We start from the raw sequence: 18,830 nt of genomic DNA, 5'->3' as shown, positions 1-18,830 counted from the left end.
CCCAAGTGCATTCAGGAGAGGGCACTCCCCGAGCTGTGCGTCCCCGAGGGAGCCCGTGCTGTCAGCTCTGCTTTCTGACATGGAAATGGTGGTTGGGCTGGAACCAGCATCGTGTCTGTGTGGGGCTGGGACCGAAGGCACAGCTGGAAGGTGCCTCTCGCTCGGCTCGCAGAAGATGCCGCTACAAACACTGGGGCACTTCTGGAATACTGTGTGCCTGGGCTGGCTTCCCCAGGCCATGGTGCCAGCCAGCACACCCCCTCACCACGCAGGAAACGGGGTTTGCAGCAAGTTACTGACCTGGCAGACAGCAACGTGTCCTTGGTGCAGGGACGTGTCCCTTTTCCCTGGAGGGACAGCAGCTGCCCGGGGAGGCCTGTGGGGTGTGCTGTCCTTGGCCTGCCTCCCACACAGCTCGGTCCAGGGCTCTGCCCGGGGGTTGGGCAGGGATGTGTTCACATGTGTCCACCCAATCCTGCTCAAGTGTTCTCACGGCATCTCCCTCACCCTGAGCCCGGCCTGCCATCTTTCCAAACCCTTCAGGCCCTGCTGAGCCAACAGGAACTTCGTGTCTCGTTCCTTTTGGGTTTTTTTTTTTTCTTTTTGGGGCCCCCTTCCTGCCTGGTTCACGGGGCTTTCTCAAACTCAGGTAATTACAGCTACCTTTTAAGGATTAACCATCTCCAGTGCCATTGGAATGCTGCTCACCTGGAGCAGAGGACGGTGGACGTCAACATTTGAAATTCAGCAGTTTTCACCAGGGAGGAATTCCTTGAAGAAGCTGAGGGACAAACAAAATGCCACAAAATTTCAGGAACAGAAATGCAGCACCAGCTGGTGTTTTCCAAACCAGTCCCTGTCCAGGTGAGTTCCTCAAGGCCCAGCACAGCTGCTGGGGCAGCAGCAGGGTTTTTATTGCTGTAAAGGATTTCTGGACAAACTCTCGTAGGGAAAAGCCCCCTGAACTCCAGACTGAGGCTGTGGCAGCCCCACCAGTGGGGTTATGGTGCTAAAAAAGATAGGGATGCTTGAAAGGAAGGAAGGCAGGATGTGGCCAGAGGTTTGCTTCTGCCTCACACACACCAATTCCCCTCTCACCAGGCAATACAGAGGCTTAGGAACACACCTGTGATTTAAGAGCACTTTATTGTTCTTTAAGGCTACTTTTAAGTACAAAAAAAAAAAAAGATGGCCTGCCAAACCTTTTTTTTTTTCCAGGTGAAACAAGGCCACAAAAGAATGGTATATTACAGATTTACAAACACAGAGAGAATCTTTCAAACTGAACTGTAGATAACCCGGCTCTGTGAAGAAACTTCACCACGTCTCGTGATGGTTGAGTTCAGTTTAGTGTCCTTCCACCTCCCCCCAACCCTTTGGCTTTCGTGACATTGTTGTGTCCAGTATCTGCTCTACTGGACGTAGCACATTAAATCTTTATTGCCCTCAAATCCATTTACCTATCTCAGATAAGTAAATGTAACCTTGTAAAACAGCTATTATTGAAAATATTAGCTTTAAAAACATTATCTTATTTGTGTTTACAAAGAAATAGAGGAGTCACATTTTCCACAGAGTCCATCTACAGTATTAGTATTGACTGTTATACTGCTCAGTAGCCTGTAGCAATAACAAACGAGTGGCTATTAATGCTAATGCAGTGTCCTCATAGAATAACTGTGTTCCTGCACTTTTTACTGTATTACAGACAAATCTACAACAAAAAAACAAAAAGATCAACTTTTTTCTCCAAACAAACGAACAAAAAAAAAAAAAAAAAAAAGAATGATTACAATAAAGGAAAGGGAAAAATTAAATAGCTACATATCATTAACAAATTAATTGTTCCTCAAAAAATACCTACAAATTTCTCTGTACATTCTTTACGCACAGCGTAACGATGGTCTTAAAGTTACCTATATAAAAAAGTGTTCTTTTAACAATCTTCCTACAGAGAGTAGGGTACTGAATGCCAAAGCAAGGAAGCGTTGACTACCCAGTAAGATGGTAGTGAAATGTGTAAAACTGGGGGCTTAGGTGTTGGGTTGGGTTTTTTTGTGGTTTTTTTTCATTTTTTTAAAGAAAACTGAGCAGCCACCTTCTCACCAAGAGTAAGAGCCAATCTCCCGATCTCTTTCTACCCTGCACCTTTTCCAAATTAAATAGCTTAACTTTAAAAAAAAAAAAACAACAAAAAGCATAAAATAAAAGCCACAATGGACCCAATACTGTAACACAGTCCATAATACATCACGTGGAGTTCATCTTCCAACCAGTTCTCACTTCCTACACTGAGCCCATCCTTTCAGGGAGCCCAGTATAAAAACCAAGCCCTGGCTGCAACTGTCCTGGGAAGATGGAATGTACTGGGGAGAGTAGTTACACTTAACAAGGAGAAGAGAAGCTCTTAGCACTAGCACAGCTGTGGTTTTATGCCTGCCTCTACTGCCTAATTTCTAGTTAGTAGCTATTAATATAGCAAATGATAATAAATGCAGTAATACCTGTATAAAATCTACTGGAGGAATGTATGCTGCGACTTGGCGTAGGCTGATGGATAGGCTTAAAAAAACAAAATAAAATGAACAAACTGAAAGATCATCTTTCACAAACTGTAACAATCTGTTGTCCAGCCAAGATCTGTAAGGGTAGCAGTTCCTGCAGCTAGTTCAGGGTGGATTACACAGACTGGAGTTTGGGAAGCAGATTCCTGTGAAGCAGCAGTGCTGCACGAGGCCTGTCCTGAGCTGCCCTTGGTGCTGCTGCCACTAAAGTGAATAGCAAATACAAATATCATAGAGTACAACTGTACCAGCAGTAAGTATATCTAGGGTTGTTACTGACAAAAATAAACTAATTCTGAAGAGAAGCTAATAAGTATTATGATTCTTACTGTCTATACATTAATAGATACCAGCTATTTTTCATAAAACATGCATCGTTAAGCACTATGGAACCCTCCATCCTCAGCTCTATTCTAACAAACTGCAGTGTTTAGGAAAAAATGCCCGTGTTCTGTAAATTATGCAGTCCAGTTGCAAGCACTAAGCACCTGAAATCTAAAGAGAGAAAGACCTATAACCTGTATGAGACTTCCCCTTCCAAAGCTGTTTTGCTCTAAGAAAAGTCAAACTGATAAGAAATGTCATCCTTAAACCCTTTTTTCAGCAGTTTGCCCTCAAAATATTAGCCTCTTTCAGAAAGTTGCTGTGCAACTTCAGTCCTTCTCCAATAGTGCAAATCATACATGACAGTTCTTTTCAAGTATATACATACAAAATTACTTCACAGAGGGAAAAAAAAAAAAGCAATGTAAGCAAACCAGACAAATTCTAGTCTTGGGAAGCTAAGAAAAGCAAAAAAGCACTTGGGTCAACCAACTAAGTGTAATGGCTTTTGTGGATTAGCGTGCATTATTTTTTTAAGGGGCAGCAGATTTGCATCAGAGGTTTCTTTGGTAATTGAGGCAGGAAGAAAAGGATGCTACATCATATGAATCTTTATGAAATAGTTCCTGCTATCGTCTTTAAGGGCACCCTTTTACAAAAAAAAACAAAACCAAAAAAACAACAAAGTGAGTACACAAAAACATGTGTTGGAAACTAACCTCCCCTCCCCCAGCACTACTGAAGCACTTGCTCCAAGCTCAGTCAAACCATGCAAGCTCCCAGCGGGAAGGGCGCTGTCCTCAGGAGACCACGGAGGGCGAGTGATTGTGGCTGACCATGTGGGAGGAAGGGGACGCCTGGCCCCGCCGCGACGCCGACTCGGGGCTGCTGCCCACGCCGTCCTTGGCAGCCTTGATCTGCAGCCACGTGTCCCCCAGTGCTTTGGCAAAGTGGTCATCCACGGAGCCCGTGATGGACACCGAGTTCGCCACCGGCTCGGGCTCCTTGTAGTTCTTGCCGAGGCTCCTGCGGAAGTGCTCCTCCACCACCGGGTCACACGCAGCCGTGGCTGTGGGGACGGGAGCAGAGGGGCACTCAAAACCCTGGCACTGCAGTCACAACCTGCACTTCATCCTCGTTTCTCTCACACATCTTGGAATGGCTTGGCTTTGGAAGGACCTTAATGCTCATCCCATTCATCCCAACCCCTGCCATGGCAGGGACACCTTCCACTGTCCCAGGCTGCTCCAAGCCCTGTCCAGCCTGGCCTGGGACACTGCCAGGGATCCAGGGGCAGCCACAGCTGCTCTGGGCACCCTGTGCCAGGGCCTGCCCACCCTCACAGGGAGGAATTTCTTCCCAATATCCCATCCATCCCTGCCCTCTGGGGCATGGGAAGCCATTCCCCTTATCCCACTGCTCCAGGTCCTTGTCCCCAGTCCCTCTCCAGCTCTCCTGGACCCGGAAGGGCTCTAAGTTCTCCCCAGGACCTTCTCTCCAGGCTGAACACCCCCCATCTCTCCTAGCCTGTCTCCAGAGCAGAGGGGCTCCAGCCCCCAAAGCATCTCCCCTGCAGCTTAATGCCCTGTCACTACAAGTCCCTGTCACTAGGATGGCCTTCCTCACACCCTTACAGACCTGGGAGTGAAAGGGGTGGGAAAGAAGGTGGGAAGGAAGGAGATAAAATGAAAAAAACCCAATGGAATTAAATATTTTTGCGTTTCTGTGACCTGGAACAGGTGAGCATTTACATGTAATTGTATTTCTCCCTCAGGCAAGCAACAGCTCCAGCTCCAATTCTATGGAAACCTTCTCCCAAACAATCACACAGAACTTATATTTAGGCTTAAATGGAGTTAATGATGTAAAGAGTTGTTTAGAATCAGCTCCCAAGGCTGCTGATAGCAGTCAGGTGTGAGGACATCTCATCCTAAACTGCAGCATGCCAAAAGTTGAGCTCAGGGTTTCATTTTACTTCACACACTTGTGCTGGGAGCAGTCAGAACTAAATGAATCAGGAACACTGCAGTGAGTGCTGTAAGACTATTACAAAAGCCTTAAAAGACAGGTTTTGAACAAGAACTGTAGTAATTCCTCAGACTAAATATAAGAGCACTGCGGTTCTACAATTTAGAATCGGTATTTGTGTGTCTCAATAAGAATTGTCTTTCCAAAAATACTTGGAACTGTTGGGATCCATGGCACAGCCCCCCTGCTTGATCCTAAAGCAATGCTTGATTGATCCTAAAATAAACCCGAGTGTCATGCACAGACACCTCTGCACCTGACAGGAGACAGATCTTTTTTGGAAACATCCAGCCCTGTTCCCATGCCCGCTGGAGCAGCAGCACCAGTTTGTGAGAAAACTTGTAAAATCTGAGATCCCCAATGACTGATTTCTCCGAGAGACTAAGGGTCTCCTTCAGCTCCCAATTCTAGTTATCAGTATAGTAGTTCTAATATACTGATCTTCATATTTAAAAAAATTACTATTAATAACAAATACGAATAATTGCCCTGCTATGGGCTTTAGGTTGCTGCCTACATCATGCTGGTATTGTTCCATGGACACATCCTGGCTGCTGGAGCCCCACCGCCCTGAGCTTTTGGCAGTGCTGCAAGTTAAAGCTCTGCCCCAGCAGGTAAAGGACTTGCAAGGGAGGGGCTGAGCTTCCCCTGTGCTTTCTGTGCAGTGAGAGTGAACAGGAACAGCCCAGCTTTCCCAGCAAGTACTGCCTGAGCAGATTTCATGAGCAGTGCTAATTGCACAGAAGGCACAAAGCTAAAGCTCCCTGCTTGGGTTGCTGTAGCAACTGCCCTCCAAAGGTTTTTGTGTTATCCACGCAGAGCAGGGTGGAGGGTCCAGGCTTTGGAAGGGTATTTGTGGCTGCAGGAAAGATTTCTGCGACTGCAGCTGAATCACAAGAGTCTCCTGGCCATTGAGAGAGCAGGGGAAACTACAGCTCCTAAAAAAGAGCGTGGGGGGATCTGCTGGCCCTGGCTGCTGTTTGTCAGCTGGATTAAAATAAACATAATGACTTACTTGTCTGTGTGGGGTGCCTGTTTTTTTTCTAAATAAGCTTTTCAAAACAAGAACACCTCTCTCTCCCTAGTTCCACAGCAGTACCCCCAGCTGTGGCACAGGAAGAGACAAAGGGCTGTCCATCATTTCACCTCCTTTTCTCCCTGTCCATATGGGCACAGTGGGGACCATTCTGCTCTGCTGGGACCCCAGTGAGGGCAGGCTGGAAGGTGGCACTGCCTTAGAGTGCAATGCAAGATGTGGCTGGGCTGTGCATTCTGTCACCATCTGTCAGAGCTGGGGCAGTTCTCTGCTGCTCAGGGGGCAGTTTTCTTTATCTCTTCCACAGCCAATCCTCCCTCCAGGAGATCTCTGCTGTTCATGGCCACTGAGTGTCCCTGCATGGCTGAGAAAATTCCATCATCCATGGGGAGAGGCTCTGCCCAGGGGAGGAGCCAAGCATTCCTACCTGGATCCAATCTGACATTTAGGAACCCCACAGCAGCCTTTGCCCACTGCATTCCCAGAGGAGCAGCTTTCTTCCCCACTGCATTCCCAGAGGAAGCCCAGGCCCATCCCCAGCAGCCCTGGAGCTTCAGAGGAAAACTCCAGCCTTGTGCAGGATCCCTGCTCCAGCAGAAGCACAGCTGGCACTGCAGGAGGGCTGAGCCACCATGGGATGGGACTGCTGCCACCACCCTGACCCACAGGCTGCCAGGGCCTGCTCGACTCTGGCAGTGCTGTTTTGTGTTACTGTGTTTTATTTTAATTTTCCTAATAAAGAACTGTTATTCCTACTCCTGTATCTTTGCCTGAGAGCCTTTTAATTTCAACACTGTAATAATTTGGAGGGAGGGGGTTTACATTTTCCATTTCAGGGGAGGCTCCTGCCTTCCTCAGCAGACACCTGTCCTTTCCAACCCCAGGCAGGCACTTACAGCTGGAGGGTCTCCTGTAGGCAGCCCCGGAGCAGGCGCTGTGGGCGATGGGGCAGTGGGACAGGTTGCAGTTGCGGTTGTTGGCAGAAGCACAGGTGATCACAGAGGGACGGTTCTGAGGGGACACAAGCACAGTGGCACACTCAGCAGCAGCAGTTCAACCCACTGCATATCAAGCCCCCGAATATCCAGCTGTTTCTTAGATTAAAAATAAAAATCCACATCACATTTCCGCAATGGTTCCTATGTAAGCGAACAGAAAAAGGGCGTTGTGAAAGCAAATCTTAAAAACAATTTTACACTGATTGTTGCAACTTCACAGCCACAGCAATTAAACCCATCAACTATCCAATTCATAGGAAATCCCTAAATATTCAGCTGTTTCTTTGATTAAAAATTAAAAATAAAAATCCATTTTTAAAATCCATTGCATTTCCATAAGAGGTTATTTCAGTGAACAGAAAAAGGGCAATGTGAAAGCAAATGTTTGAAGTGATTTCACAGTGATTGTGTCAGCCTCACTGAGTTCTGTATGCAGCACTAAATGCCAACACATTAAATGTCTGTTTCATTCTATGGCCACACACAGAAGGGGTTTGCAGATTTTCCAGGTATTTGTTGTCTTGGTGTTACAATTTTTATATAGAAATTGAGTTTTCCTAGCCCTAACTCTGTATTCCACAGTGCATCCTAATCCCATGGGCTGTACAATAAATATGAAGAACTCTGTGCCAGTCTAGACCACAAATCCTTTCTTGCTGGAATTCAGGTGAATTAATACTTAATTAATTTCACTGCCATTCTCAACACATGCAAATTCCCCAAAATGCCTATTCACAGCTACATTACATTAGATTAGAACTCCACCATCTGTATTTTAGGTGTAACCATAAAATACTCTTTTCATAGTTGTTCACTATGGACATTTACACAAGGCCCTGGGAAAAGAAATGCCCCAGTTTCTCCAGGGGCTGAAGGGAAATAACACAGGGATTGGAATAAATTCCATATATTTGATGATGCAAGGAGTCCATTATACTCAATGCAAATTAAGTAGTAAGTGTTCAAAAGATTAACAGGACTTATGTGATTTAATTTCTTGACCATTTTACAAAATTTTACCCACAAAAAAAATCACCTACCCCCATACAAGGTCAGTGAGGAAGGAGGGAATTTCCCTTCCTTGGTGGTACTTTAGGCAGAGTAAGAGCAAGGCCAGTAAAGTAAAAGAGCTGAGCTTTCCAGGGAAGTGTAACATGATTTTTGCCAGGAGAGAACAGCAATGAGGTTATTTACATCTTACTGCACTGGCAGCAAAGTAGAAAAAAGTAAATAAAGAAAAACAGAAGAATTACTTGATTTTTCTGTAAACAGTTCACATGTGGGAGTAATTATTTTCTATATGGGCCAGGATTTTGTGCCTCTCAGAAGTGGTTTTTGAGAAAGGCATGTATTTAATTCTCTTCAGAAGAGTATTTTGGTGGGAAGTGGAGAGAGACAGGTAATAATATCTCAGAAATGCATGTGCCAACACCTTAAAGAACCCAGTAAGGCACCTTGCAGAAGCCTCTGCTATGGTTGTGTGTGCACAGAATATAGTAACTTTTATAAAAATATTGAGATAACCTGAGAATTTAGTAACAATCCCTAACTACAGCAGCTGAATAACCCTGTCTGCTGCAAGTAAGATATTCTTCTCCTATCTGTTTTATTAGAAACAGAGTAGGATTAAATCCCATTCAACATGTTAAGATTAAAAAAATCCCCAAAACAAGGAATCATCAAACTAGGATTTATTTTTTCAGTACACTTTTTATTTTGTATGATTCCTACTCTGTGCTCTTAGCAAGGCACAACATCCTATTTTCCCAAGAAAAATGGTTGTAATCTGGTTCAAAAGATCCAAGAGAACAGAGAGGGATCCAGGGAAGGAAGAGCTTGGGTACCTGGGCCAGTTTAATTTCTCAGTGCTGCAGCTCATCACAGCTCAATTCTCCTGCTTTGTCTCTACTTGTAGGAGGGATAAAAGTGAGTCTGACATGTGAGAAAACTGTTCTTGCCTACAGAAACGGCTCAGGTTCACCACTTCTGCAGCAAAACAAATGCCATGTGCAAGATGGCAAAGCGAAGAACAACCAACAAAAAAACCTTAACAACCACTCCAGCACATGGAAATTGGGCATAAAATAATCAAAAATAATGACTTGGCTTTAGAAGAGGAGAATGAGTGATACAACATTGCTCTGAACAACACAGCAAATGCTTCTGGCTGGCTAAAGCAACTAAGATCACCCAGTGTCAAATTGTCCCTTCTGTGCTGTACCCCTTCTTGAGGGTGGAGAGAGCTGGGACAGAGGGGAGGGGAGCACACAGGGATCACCAGGAGGAGCACAGGGGATGTCCCCAGGCACTGCCTAGCAGGGGCTGGGGCCTCCCTGAACCAAGCACACTCTGAATGCCCAGTTAAAACACAGGTATTCCCAAAGAAAACTCATGCATTCCCAAATACAACACATGCATTCCCAAATAAAACTCATGCATTCCCAAATCCAACACATGCATTCCCAAAGAAAAAACTCAAACATTCCCAAATAAAATTAATGCATTCCCAAATAAAACTCATGCATTCCCAAATACAACACATGCATTCCCAAATAAAAAGCTCATTCCCAAATAAAACTCATGCATTCCCAAATACAGCTTGTGCATTCCTCAATAAAAACTCACACGTTCCCAAATACAACACATGCATTCCCAAATAAAACTCATGCATTCCCAAATATTCCCAAATAAAATTCATGCATTCCAAAATACATCTCATGCATTCCCAAATACAACACATGCATTCCCTCATAAAATTCAAGCATTCCCAAATAAAACTCATACATTCCCAAATACAGCTTGTGCATTCCTAAATAAAAACTCACACATTCCCAAATACAACACATGCATTCCCAAATACATCTCATTCGTTCCCAAATACAACACATGCATTCCCAAATATTCCCAAATAAAATTCATGCATTCCAAAATACATCTCATGCATTCCCAAATACAACTCATGCATTCCCAAATACAGTGCATGCATTCCCAAATAAAAAATCATGCACCCCCAAATATTCCCAAATACAGCTCATGCATTGCCAAGTTTGGGACTGTCACAATGGATATCAAACGGGCTGTGACCTTCAGGGTGCATTTTTAACCCTGTGCTGCCCGAGGAGCAGCCTCCCCTCCTGCTGCAGCTGCCCCAGGCTGTGGCTGCAGCCGATGCCGGGGTGCCGGTGCCGTACCTGCTGCCGCTCCACGCTGCTCAGGCTGGGGGAGATGCCGACTGTCCTGGCTGCATCCACGCTGTTTTTGGTCAGTGCTAAGGGCTGCTCCATGCTCAGGCTGGGGATGGAGGCGTACATGTGGTTGGCGTGGAGGCTCATGGTGGGGGCAGCCGCCCGCTCGATGGGGCTGCGGCTCCGCTCCCGGTGCTCCTTCCGGTAGTCCCCGTTGGCAGTCTTGGTTCTGGCAGGGAGCAAACAGGGAAAAGGGATTCGTGTGGTTCCAGGCTGTCCCGAGACATGCAGCATTCCATCAGCCCTGGCAGGAATGCACTTTGCCAGGTGGAACCCCCAGTGGGAAGCCAACCCTCCATACCTGCCAGCTTTGCCAACCAGCATCTCTCTTCAGCCTAAAATTTCTTCAGATACTCATGCATATGCCCCAAGAAACAACTTTTGCAAACATCAGACTCCTCCTCTTTACCACACTATTAATCCCACTCCATCTAACACTGCAATATTCTCTAAGCATTGTTGAAACCCGAGGAAAGTTTATTTTACTGAAAAGACATGGGTGATACTAGCAAAAATGCAGGAAAGCAAGGCAGGAAGCAAAATTTTCAGAGGAGAAAATGAAAGAAAAGCAAATTACACTGCGCTTATCCCAGAACCATTTATTTACAACTGCTCTTCCAAAAGACGAATTTCCAGCTACTCCTGAACAGTGAATCCCTGTCGATGTGCTCACATAATGAGTCCATCATTCACTGCAATGAGAAGAAAGCTGGATTTGTATCTCTGGATGAGGGATTTCAGTTTCCATACTGCAAAACAGAATTGTCATTAAAGGCAAACCAGTGACTGAAGGGAAAAGCACTTCTCTCATCACCAGGTGAACCTGGGCATACCCAGCAGCCTGGAGTCAGCAGTGCTGGAAGAGCTCACACATTGCAGCGAGGACCAGCAATTTCCAGGGGCAAAAGCACCAGAGGAGACCACTGGCTCCACAGAAAATAAAAATAACAACCTGTCTTTGGACCATTCTTGAGGAGCAGTGAAACGCCCTCTGTGTCCTGTCTATAATTGTGTGAAATTCAAGGTGGCTTTTCCCCTGCTTTTTAAAGCCTATCATGGCAAATTAATATGCAGGAATAATCTTTAAAAAGGCTCTGATGAAAGAGAGACAGAAAAGGAATCAATACTCAATGCTGAAGTAAGTTACAAGACCAAAAAGCTACTGCTTATTTCAACCTCTGAGGAAATCTCTCCACAAGCAAGGCTGAAGGAAAAAAGTCCTGCCAATCAAGGGAAATAAGGAGCTCCTAAAGCACCCACATGGGGTGTGGGGATGCCCTATGGTGATCCTGCCCGGCCCTAAATCCTTTAGCCTCAACATCCCATGGTCATGGATTCCAGGCTTTAAACTACACACTTTTTAAAGTACCTTTTCTTCACAGGCTCTTTCTGTTTCTTTTCAACCTAAAATCCAATGGCTTGGACTGGCTTAGCCCTGACTCTTGAATTAGGAGAGAGACAAAGCCATTGCTCCCCTCTCATCATCTTGCAGCCACTCCCAAGTTCATCTCTTCAACAAGTTTTTGTTCCAGTAATACTTTCTTCAAATAAAACCTGTATCTTTGTCATCTTTGTGGCCCCTGTCAGTAAGAGCTAAAAGTCACCTCCTTTCTGGAGATGAAGATCCAGATCTCTGCTGCATTCAGGAACAGCACTTTGGCTGAACTACTCACAATTCTTCTGTGCTATTCCTCAGCTTGCTCAAGAGTCACTTGGCTGTACAGAAATTATTGCTCCTGAATCAAATCTCAGCTCATTTATCGTGGTAGAAGCTGGGTTAACACGATGCCAGGCAACCAGTGATTTGGGAAGCTCAGGACACAGGGACTTTGTGCCAAATTCCCCTGGCAGCCTGGGGAAGGAAGAGCCAACAGCACAACAATACAATGTGTAACCCTTTGCATCCCCTTGGCCCTTTTCACTAATTACGAATTAGCAGCTGCAGATTAGGAGAATCCACCGTAAAATCCAACCCTGGAGGTTTCACAGCTGGTCCTGTGTGTTCCCCAAGCCCATTGTCCAGGCTGGATTTGAGCAGCAGCTCACAATTCCCCAAGAATCACTGTCCCAGCTCAGTTCCAGCAGAATTCAGTTGCAGGGGCAGGCTCAGCAGGAAAGTTTGGAATCGCAGCACTCTGAGCTAATGACTGATACAAATGTGAATTAATGGCAGCACAAGGGGCTCTATATTTAACCTACAGTAGCTCCTCTTGGATTACAGCATGGAAACAGCTCCTGGACATAGAACAATCCCAGCCCAGCCCTGAGCACGCAGGCAGGAACCTCACACACAGCCTGGACAAAGCCTGGGATATCCTGGGAAACAGCAACCCCAAAAACCATGGCTGAAATCACTGTTCAGCAAATGCTTCTTCTTGGTGCTGCAGTGCAGAACCTCTGGTGGCTGCAAGCCAAATTCTCACTTTTCAACTGAATATTAGTTGGGCTACTACAATTAAAATTACAATTTGGAAACTGCAAAACCACCAAGAGCTCCAGGAGATTCCTACTTCTCACTGCCTCAAACAGAATCTCTAGTCAGAATTATTCTGTTTTGTTTTAGTAAGCACAAGCTGATTTTCAAAGTAAAAGTTTTGTTTACTCCCCAAAAAACGCTTATGAAATTAAACAAAACATGTACCTACACCAGTCGTTTGGGGTTTTTTGTCTTAGAACTCCCTTTTCAACAACTTAGTGCTGCATTTACTGGGGACGGTGGGGCTGTCAAGTGACCACTGATGAACAAACTTACTGAAATTCCCAAGCAAAATAAACTTTCCCTTTAACACAACAGCACTTATTTTACTCATCCTCACCTTAAATGAAGAGTCACAGCCCTAAATATTGTTGAACTGGCAATTTTTCTGCCAAAAAACCACCAAACCTGCAACAACAACAACAACAAAACTCCAAACAAAAACCCAATTCTAACAAAAATTATAACACAGAAAATCCCATCAAAAATTTTCCCTGAAGGCTTTCGGAAGAAGGAACCAAAAAACTGGGCAATGGGATCAGCTTGTCTCCAGCAACAAGCCCAGCAGGCAGACCTTCCCTAAAGACACCTAAAATTATTGAGTTATCTCAGCAATCTCAGCAGACCACACCCCAGGCCCTTCTGTAGGCAAATAATTCTCTCTTCCTAAATTAGAACAACTCCTCTTCCGGGCAGGGAGCTGGTAATAATGCACTCCCTAAAAATCCTCTCTTCAATTCATCCACCTTCAACTCATACAGTCTTCAGAAAACATGAAAAACACCTGAAGCTTCTACTGCCACATCAAATATTTCTTCTGGAAATGTACCAGCACTGTGTAGGACAGTACCATGAAAACTCTGTCCTCGTGAAAATACAGCAGCATTTGTGAGTTCCTCCTGTTCACACATGAAGAGCAAATCCTACAGATTTGTCAGGCAACTGTAAGATTATTTACAGGGCATTCATCAATTTCATGTTATTAAGTAATTTAGTTTAGAGCATCACTTAAAAAGCAATTTTTCTACGGAAAATTTGTTATCGTCATCATCATGGTGATTCTTGTGTTACTATTAAAGACTTTATCTGAAGGGGCAATCACAAGATAAATGTGTGAAGATAATCAAATTTCACTGAACTCCACAAGCTCAAACAATCCCCACACTCTGGACAAGTTCAGAGATGCATCTCTCAAGTCAAACGTAAGGACCCAAAATCACAAAGAAGGATTTCTGACCAAGCCTGAAAAAGAACTTAAAAATATATACTACAAACAAATCCAGCTGTCCAAACAGCTTTGCCATCCCTGGACTCCACTTTGTCTTAAAAATCAGCATATTTTACCAACCCTGAGTCCATGAGCAGTGGGGGCGATGCCAGAGCAATTCCAGTGTTTAAAATCCAGCAATTCCCATGGGTGAGCCCAGAGCAGAGCCAGGCACATGGATCCATGCCCATCACCCCCATCCCCTGCGCACACAGCTATCCCAGCTACTTCCAGCTTCATTTTAGCAAAATTAGACACGATCCCAACCTCCAGTGAATGTCTCCAATCCTTGTCTTAAAAATCAGCATATTTTACCAACCCTGAGTCCATGAGCAGTGGGGGCGATGCCAGAGCAATTCCAGTGTTTAAAATCCAGCAATTCCCATGGGTGAGCCCAGAGCAGAGGCAGGCACATGGATCCATGCCCATCACCCCCATCCCCTGCTCACACAGCTATCCCAGCTACTTCCAGCTTCATTTTAGCAAAATTAGACACGATCCCAACCTCCAGTGAATGTCTCCAATCCTTAAAAACCAGCCACGCTCTTCCAGCTGCTCCCCAGTGAATCAGAACGCTTACCAAGCATCATGTGCTGGGGTGGCTGTCCCCAGAGCCACACCCATGGCAGTGAGCAGCTCCGAGGTGGGTAACTGCCCCTGTTGCCAGGGTTTTGTGCTGCAAAACCTTCACCCGAGGCTGTTCTGCTGGCTGGCACCGCCAGGGGGGAATTCACAGCCGGCCCACAGCAACAGGCGGCCTCTGCCAGCTGCTGCAGGAAAAGGGAAAAAAGAGGCCCACGAAGGGGAAAGCGCTGCCTGCACTCACTTCCAGCCTGCAGAGCCCTCAGGAATGCTGCCAAAAGCATTACCGTACCTCCAAGGCAAGGAATCACAGACGGTTCTCACTCCCTTTGGCAGAACCGCAGCGCTGGCTTGAACTGGAAGCTCCAGAGGAGTTTCACTCACACAAAGAACAAGCACCCCCTTTTCTTCACGCAAACACAATGCCTGCTGAAGAGTAAGCTTTCGTTTCTGCAGCCTAATTCTGATACGATTTGAACATTTTCAGCATCTTTATGATATTTGTTTTCCAACATCTTCTACTGCCTTTATTCACTAGGTCTGAAAGAGAGCAGCTGCTTTTGTTAAAGGCTGCTGAAGGATTTCTAACCCACTGATACAGAATATCTGCTCCACACCATGAGCACCATTTCCTGCAAAGTATCTACTTGCACACTTTAATTCTGTTACTGCGAGGTGGGAAAACTAGAATTTAAAGTGGTATTTCAAAATGCAATTATATACATCCAGGGAGAAAAATCCTAAGAGTTCCTTAACTCTGAATTAAGCAATACAAATTCACCAAAAAAAACCAAACAAAACCCCCAATAAAACCTGAAAGCAGCAGCAATTTGCTCTGAGTCTCAGCCAATTATCTGTAGTATTCAGAACATGAAAAAATACTCCAAGCAGCGCAATGCCCTCTTGAATGACTGTCATTTAAATATACAACCCCATTCCATCCCACTTTACCAGCTATGTGCTCCCCAGTTCCTTTGAACAGCCTTTTTCTTTTCTGGCTCAGCACTCCATCACAAAACTTGCAGAGAACCTTGTTTTTTGCAGGAATCACTCCTGCCACAGAACCAGGTATGGTTTCCTGAGAGACATAATGAATACCCTCCCTCAAATGAAAGACCTTTAAGTCTACACCATTGAAAAAAACACTGAAAAGAAATGGGATAATCTCACATACAAACAAACACAAGTCAGACTTTCTATATTTATCCTCCAGTTTATCCAAAACAGGATTTTCAGAGCTAAACCTTGGACCAGACAGTTACTTGCAAATGGAATCAACCAGGAGAAGAGATTTCACAGTAGAAGAAAGAAATCAATAATGAGCTGTGAAATGCACAAAGGAGTGACCCATTACAGCCTGCACCCAGCACAAACATTCAGATACAGATGAATTTCCCTTCCTGAAGCCTTCATACTCACAAGTATGAAAGAATGCAAGAGACCCACAGTCCAAAGACGGCAGTCCAAAGCCAAGCCCACAGAACTGAAATCTGAATCTAATGAACAGTAAAATCAATTAACACAATCTCAGATCCTACTCATTTTTCTCACAGTATTCTTTTTTAATGTTTGGCCACCTTTGCTCCAACACTCACATGATTGTTTTAGAAGACAGCACTGGTTGCTTTATAACAGCAAAACTCAGGGATTTATTAAATTAGAAGTCTCTCACTGCTGGAACATGTGTACAAATACAACGCAGAAATAATGACAAAGTGACCTCGCTGCAATAGCTACAGACTGCAGCTTACCTGCAATTCAACTTTTTTTAAAAAGGGGAAAAATGACTCACTAACTTCTCTGTTCTGCACTGCTGCTGCCTTGCACAGCTCCAAATATATTCCAACTCCAAACCTACTCCAACTCCTATGTTTAGGTTCTCTTTTGCCTAGCACACTTGATGGCTCACTCTAAATTTCCATCATTTTTTGAAAAGCCTTTATGTGAGGCCATTCCTGATACACAAACAACAAAAATTTAACTGATAATAAATACCCAGGAAACTTCTGAAATGGTAACTGATGTCATTAATTCTACTTAGGTAGCTTTAACAAAATTTAGCCTGTAAAGAAAATTTTAAAAATCATGAATAGCTCAAAAAGTGGAGCTAGAACAAGAGAAAGCTCCAGATTTCAGTGTTACCACAAAAAGTGTCTAGGTATAAATAAATATTGCAGCAAAATTTTCCTAAAATGCACAGTGATTTCTGGACAATAAAGATAACCCCTTTCCACATCTTCAAAGTTTTGCTTAACTCTTACTAGGTGGGAACCAGTAGCTGAGCTCCCATCAGATCCAACTTACTTTTCAAGGATTGAGGACAGTAAGTCAAAAAGTCAAAAAGTTTCAGCTCCTCACCAATCCCATCACTCCAAGAGGAGAGACTTTTTCATCCTCTAACCTGCACCAGGGCATCGCCATCTTCCTACTCCCAGCTCCTCCTTCCAGCTCCTGCCCAGGAGCAGAGCAGTCCTTGGAAAGGAGACAGGACAAGCAACCAACTCTTTGGGATTTATCTGATTCAGCCACCTCTCCATAAGTCTCTCTTCAAAGAACAGTAGCTCCAGCTGCCTCTGGAAAATCCTCCACTGCACTCTAGAAAAATGCTGCATGGAAGAATTATTTCTGCCAGCTGTGAAGAGCTAATGACAGGAGGCAGAAGTGTTTGGGAAGCTGAGAAAGGCCCTGCAGAGGATGTGGTCTGCCCTCAGGAGATGCTGCCACTGCACTTTGGAGAGCATTTGTTTGGATGGCAGTTTCAGCAAAACTCAGACACATCCAAGCGTGCCAGGAACTCCATCCTACAGCTGCCAGCCCAGCCCAGAACTCAGGTTTCCCTTCTAGCTCAAAAGTGAACCCTGCAGAAGCCACCACAGTGCCTGGGTGTTTTGAGGCAGTCAAACAAAGCTGGTGAAGCAGAGGGAGTGGAGCATGGCAGGACACTGGAGGCACTGGGATGAACAGGATGGGGCCTAGAACAGCAAATCACTGCTGGAAGGGAAAATAAATGATCCTTGCAGAACTCTGAGCTGCTGCAAGAGCTTAAGGCACTTTGGATGCTCGGAGGGGAGAACTTCCAGGAGAGCAAATGATAAAAACATGAGGTAGAAGAGACACTCCACATTTCAAACAAGCAGGAAGGAAAACCTGAGTGGAGGGAAAGAGCAGGGAGACTTTAATGGAAACATCTCCAAGGTCAGAGGGGTCAGAGGGACAGAGTCTGTGAAGGGATTCATTTGCACCCGCTGCAGTGCCCACCCAAACACCTCTGGCACACATGTCCTCCTGCACCCTACCCATCCATCAGAGGGGCCACGTGCAGCTTTTTAATTCCTTTTGAAGTCAAACTTGGCACATGCAACGAGCCTTCTATACCCAGTCACTGGAAAATACCATAAAAACTATTTATGATCACCCAGAGAACACCCTGGGCCAATGTCAGGGGTAAGGCTGCACATCAAATGCTGCAGTGGGTCGTGTCCCAGGGCACCAGGATCAGCCACGGGCACTCAGCACTGCCAGGGCACTTCAGGCAGTCCTGCAGGCTCTGGGAAAACCTGCTGCTGTTCAAACTCAGTGGTGAAACCTGGCAGGAGTGTTAAAGGAAATGCAAAATGCCAGTTACATTCTCTTAGAGGATTCACTGGTTTCTTCCTTGCAATACTTTTTACTTGTTTTTATTTAGAAAAAGTACTTTTGATCATTACGCAATGCCTGTCACGGAACTGTTTTTGTAAAAATGGGTAAAAGCTTAAATCAGTCCATGAACCCCGAATTCTCACAAGTCTGTGGGATTTCCCCTAGTTCCACCACCTAAAAGTCTGCATGAAGTTGAATTTTACAGCAGAAGAGCAGATTAATAATTTTCTTCAAATAGATGATAGGGGAAGTAAAAGATATCAACAGCATGAGCATGGCCAGTTAATTTGGTAAGAGCTTTAACAACACAAACCAGCCTCTGAAAATAAGGTCACAGTGCTGGAATGAACTGTGCCAAATCATCAGGAGAAAATGGGACTACACAGCCTCCCCTTCCAGCTTCACTGGGTCTAATGAGAAAGAGGGAAAAGGGCCTGGGATCCTTAAAACTCACAAATTATAGTCTCTATCCATCAGATATACACCATAACATTAGCAGAGGTGAAGCAGGAAAAGCTGAGAAATCACAATAATTCACTTCCAGACATTTCAAAAATTCTCAAAAAATACCCAGGCTCTTCAGGCCTTTAGACCAAGAGCAGTGTTTAAACAACTGGTTTCAAGAAATTAGACTTTCACAGGCTGTTTTAAAGAAGGAATAAACATTTCAT

At 44.8% G+C, this 18,830-nt stretch overlaps 1 protein-coding gene across 2 annotated transcripts in view; it reads right to left on the bottom strand.

Annotated features, from left to right (window-relative positions):
* Positions 1-1,129: 1,129 nt before the first annotated feature.
* The window catches only part of VGLL4 (vestigial like family member 4), a 78,483-nt gene continuing 60,782 nt past the window's right edge, over positions 1,130-18,830 (bottom strand). For both annotated transcript variants that reach the window (XM_068201505.1, XM_068201504.1), the window contains 3 exons: positions 10,142-10,364; positions 6,849-6,963; positions 1,130-3,957 (listed from right to left, as the gene is read on the bottom strand). In XM_068201505.1, coding sequence (XP_068057606.1) covers positions 3,689-3,957; positions 6,849-6,963; positions 10,142-10,364 — 607 coding nt within the window. In that variant the 3' untranslated portion in view covers positions 1,130-3,688. The remainder of the gene's footprint in view (positions 3,958-6,848; positions 6,964-10,141; positions 10,365-18,830) is intronic.

The sequence above is a fragment of the Anomalospiza imberbis genome, chromosome 11 (genome assembly GCF_031753505.1).
Source record: "Anomalospiza imberbis isolate Cuckoo-Finch-1a 21T00152 chromosome 11, ASM3175350v1, whole genome shotgun sequence".
NCBI lineage: Eukaryota > Metazoa > Chordata > Aves > Passeriformes > Viduidae > Anomalospiza > Anomalospiza imberbis.
The sequence above is the reverse complement of the archived record's forward strand: the minus strand, read 5'-3'. Positions and strand labels throughout refer to the sequence as shown.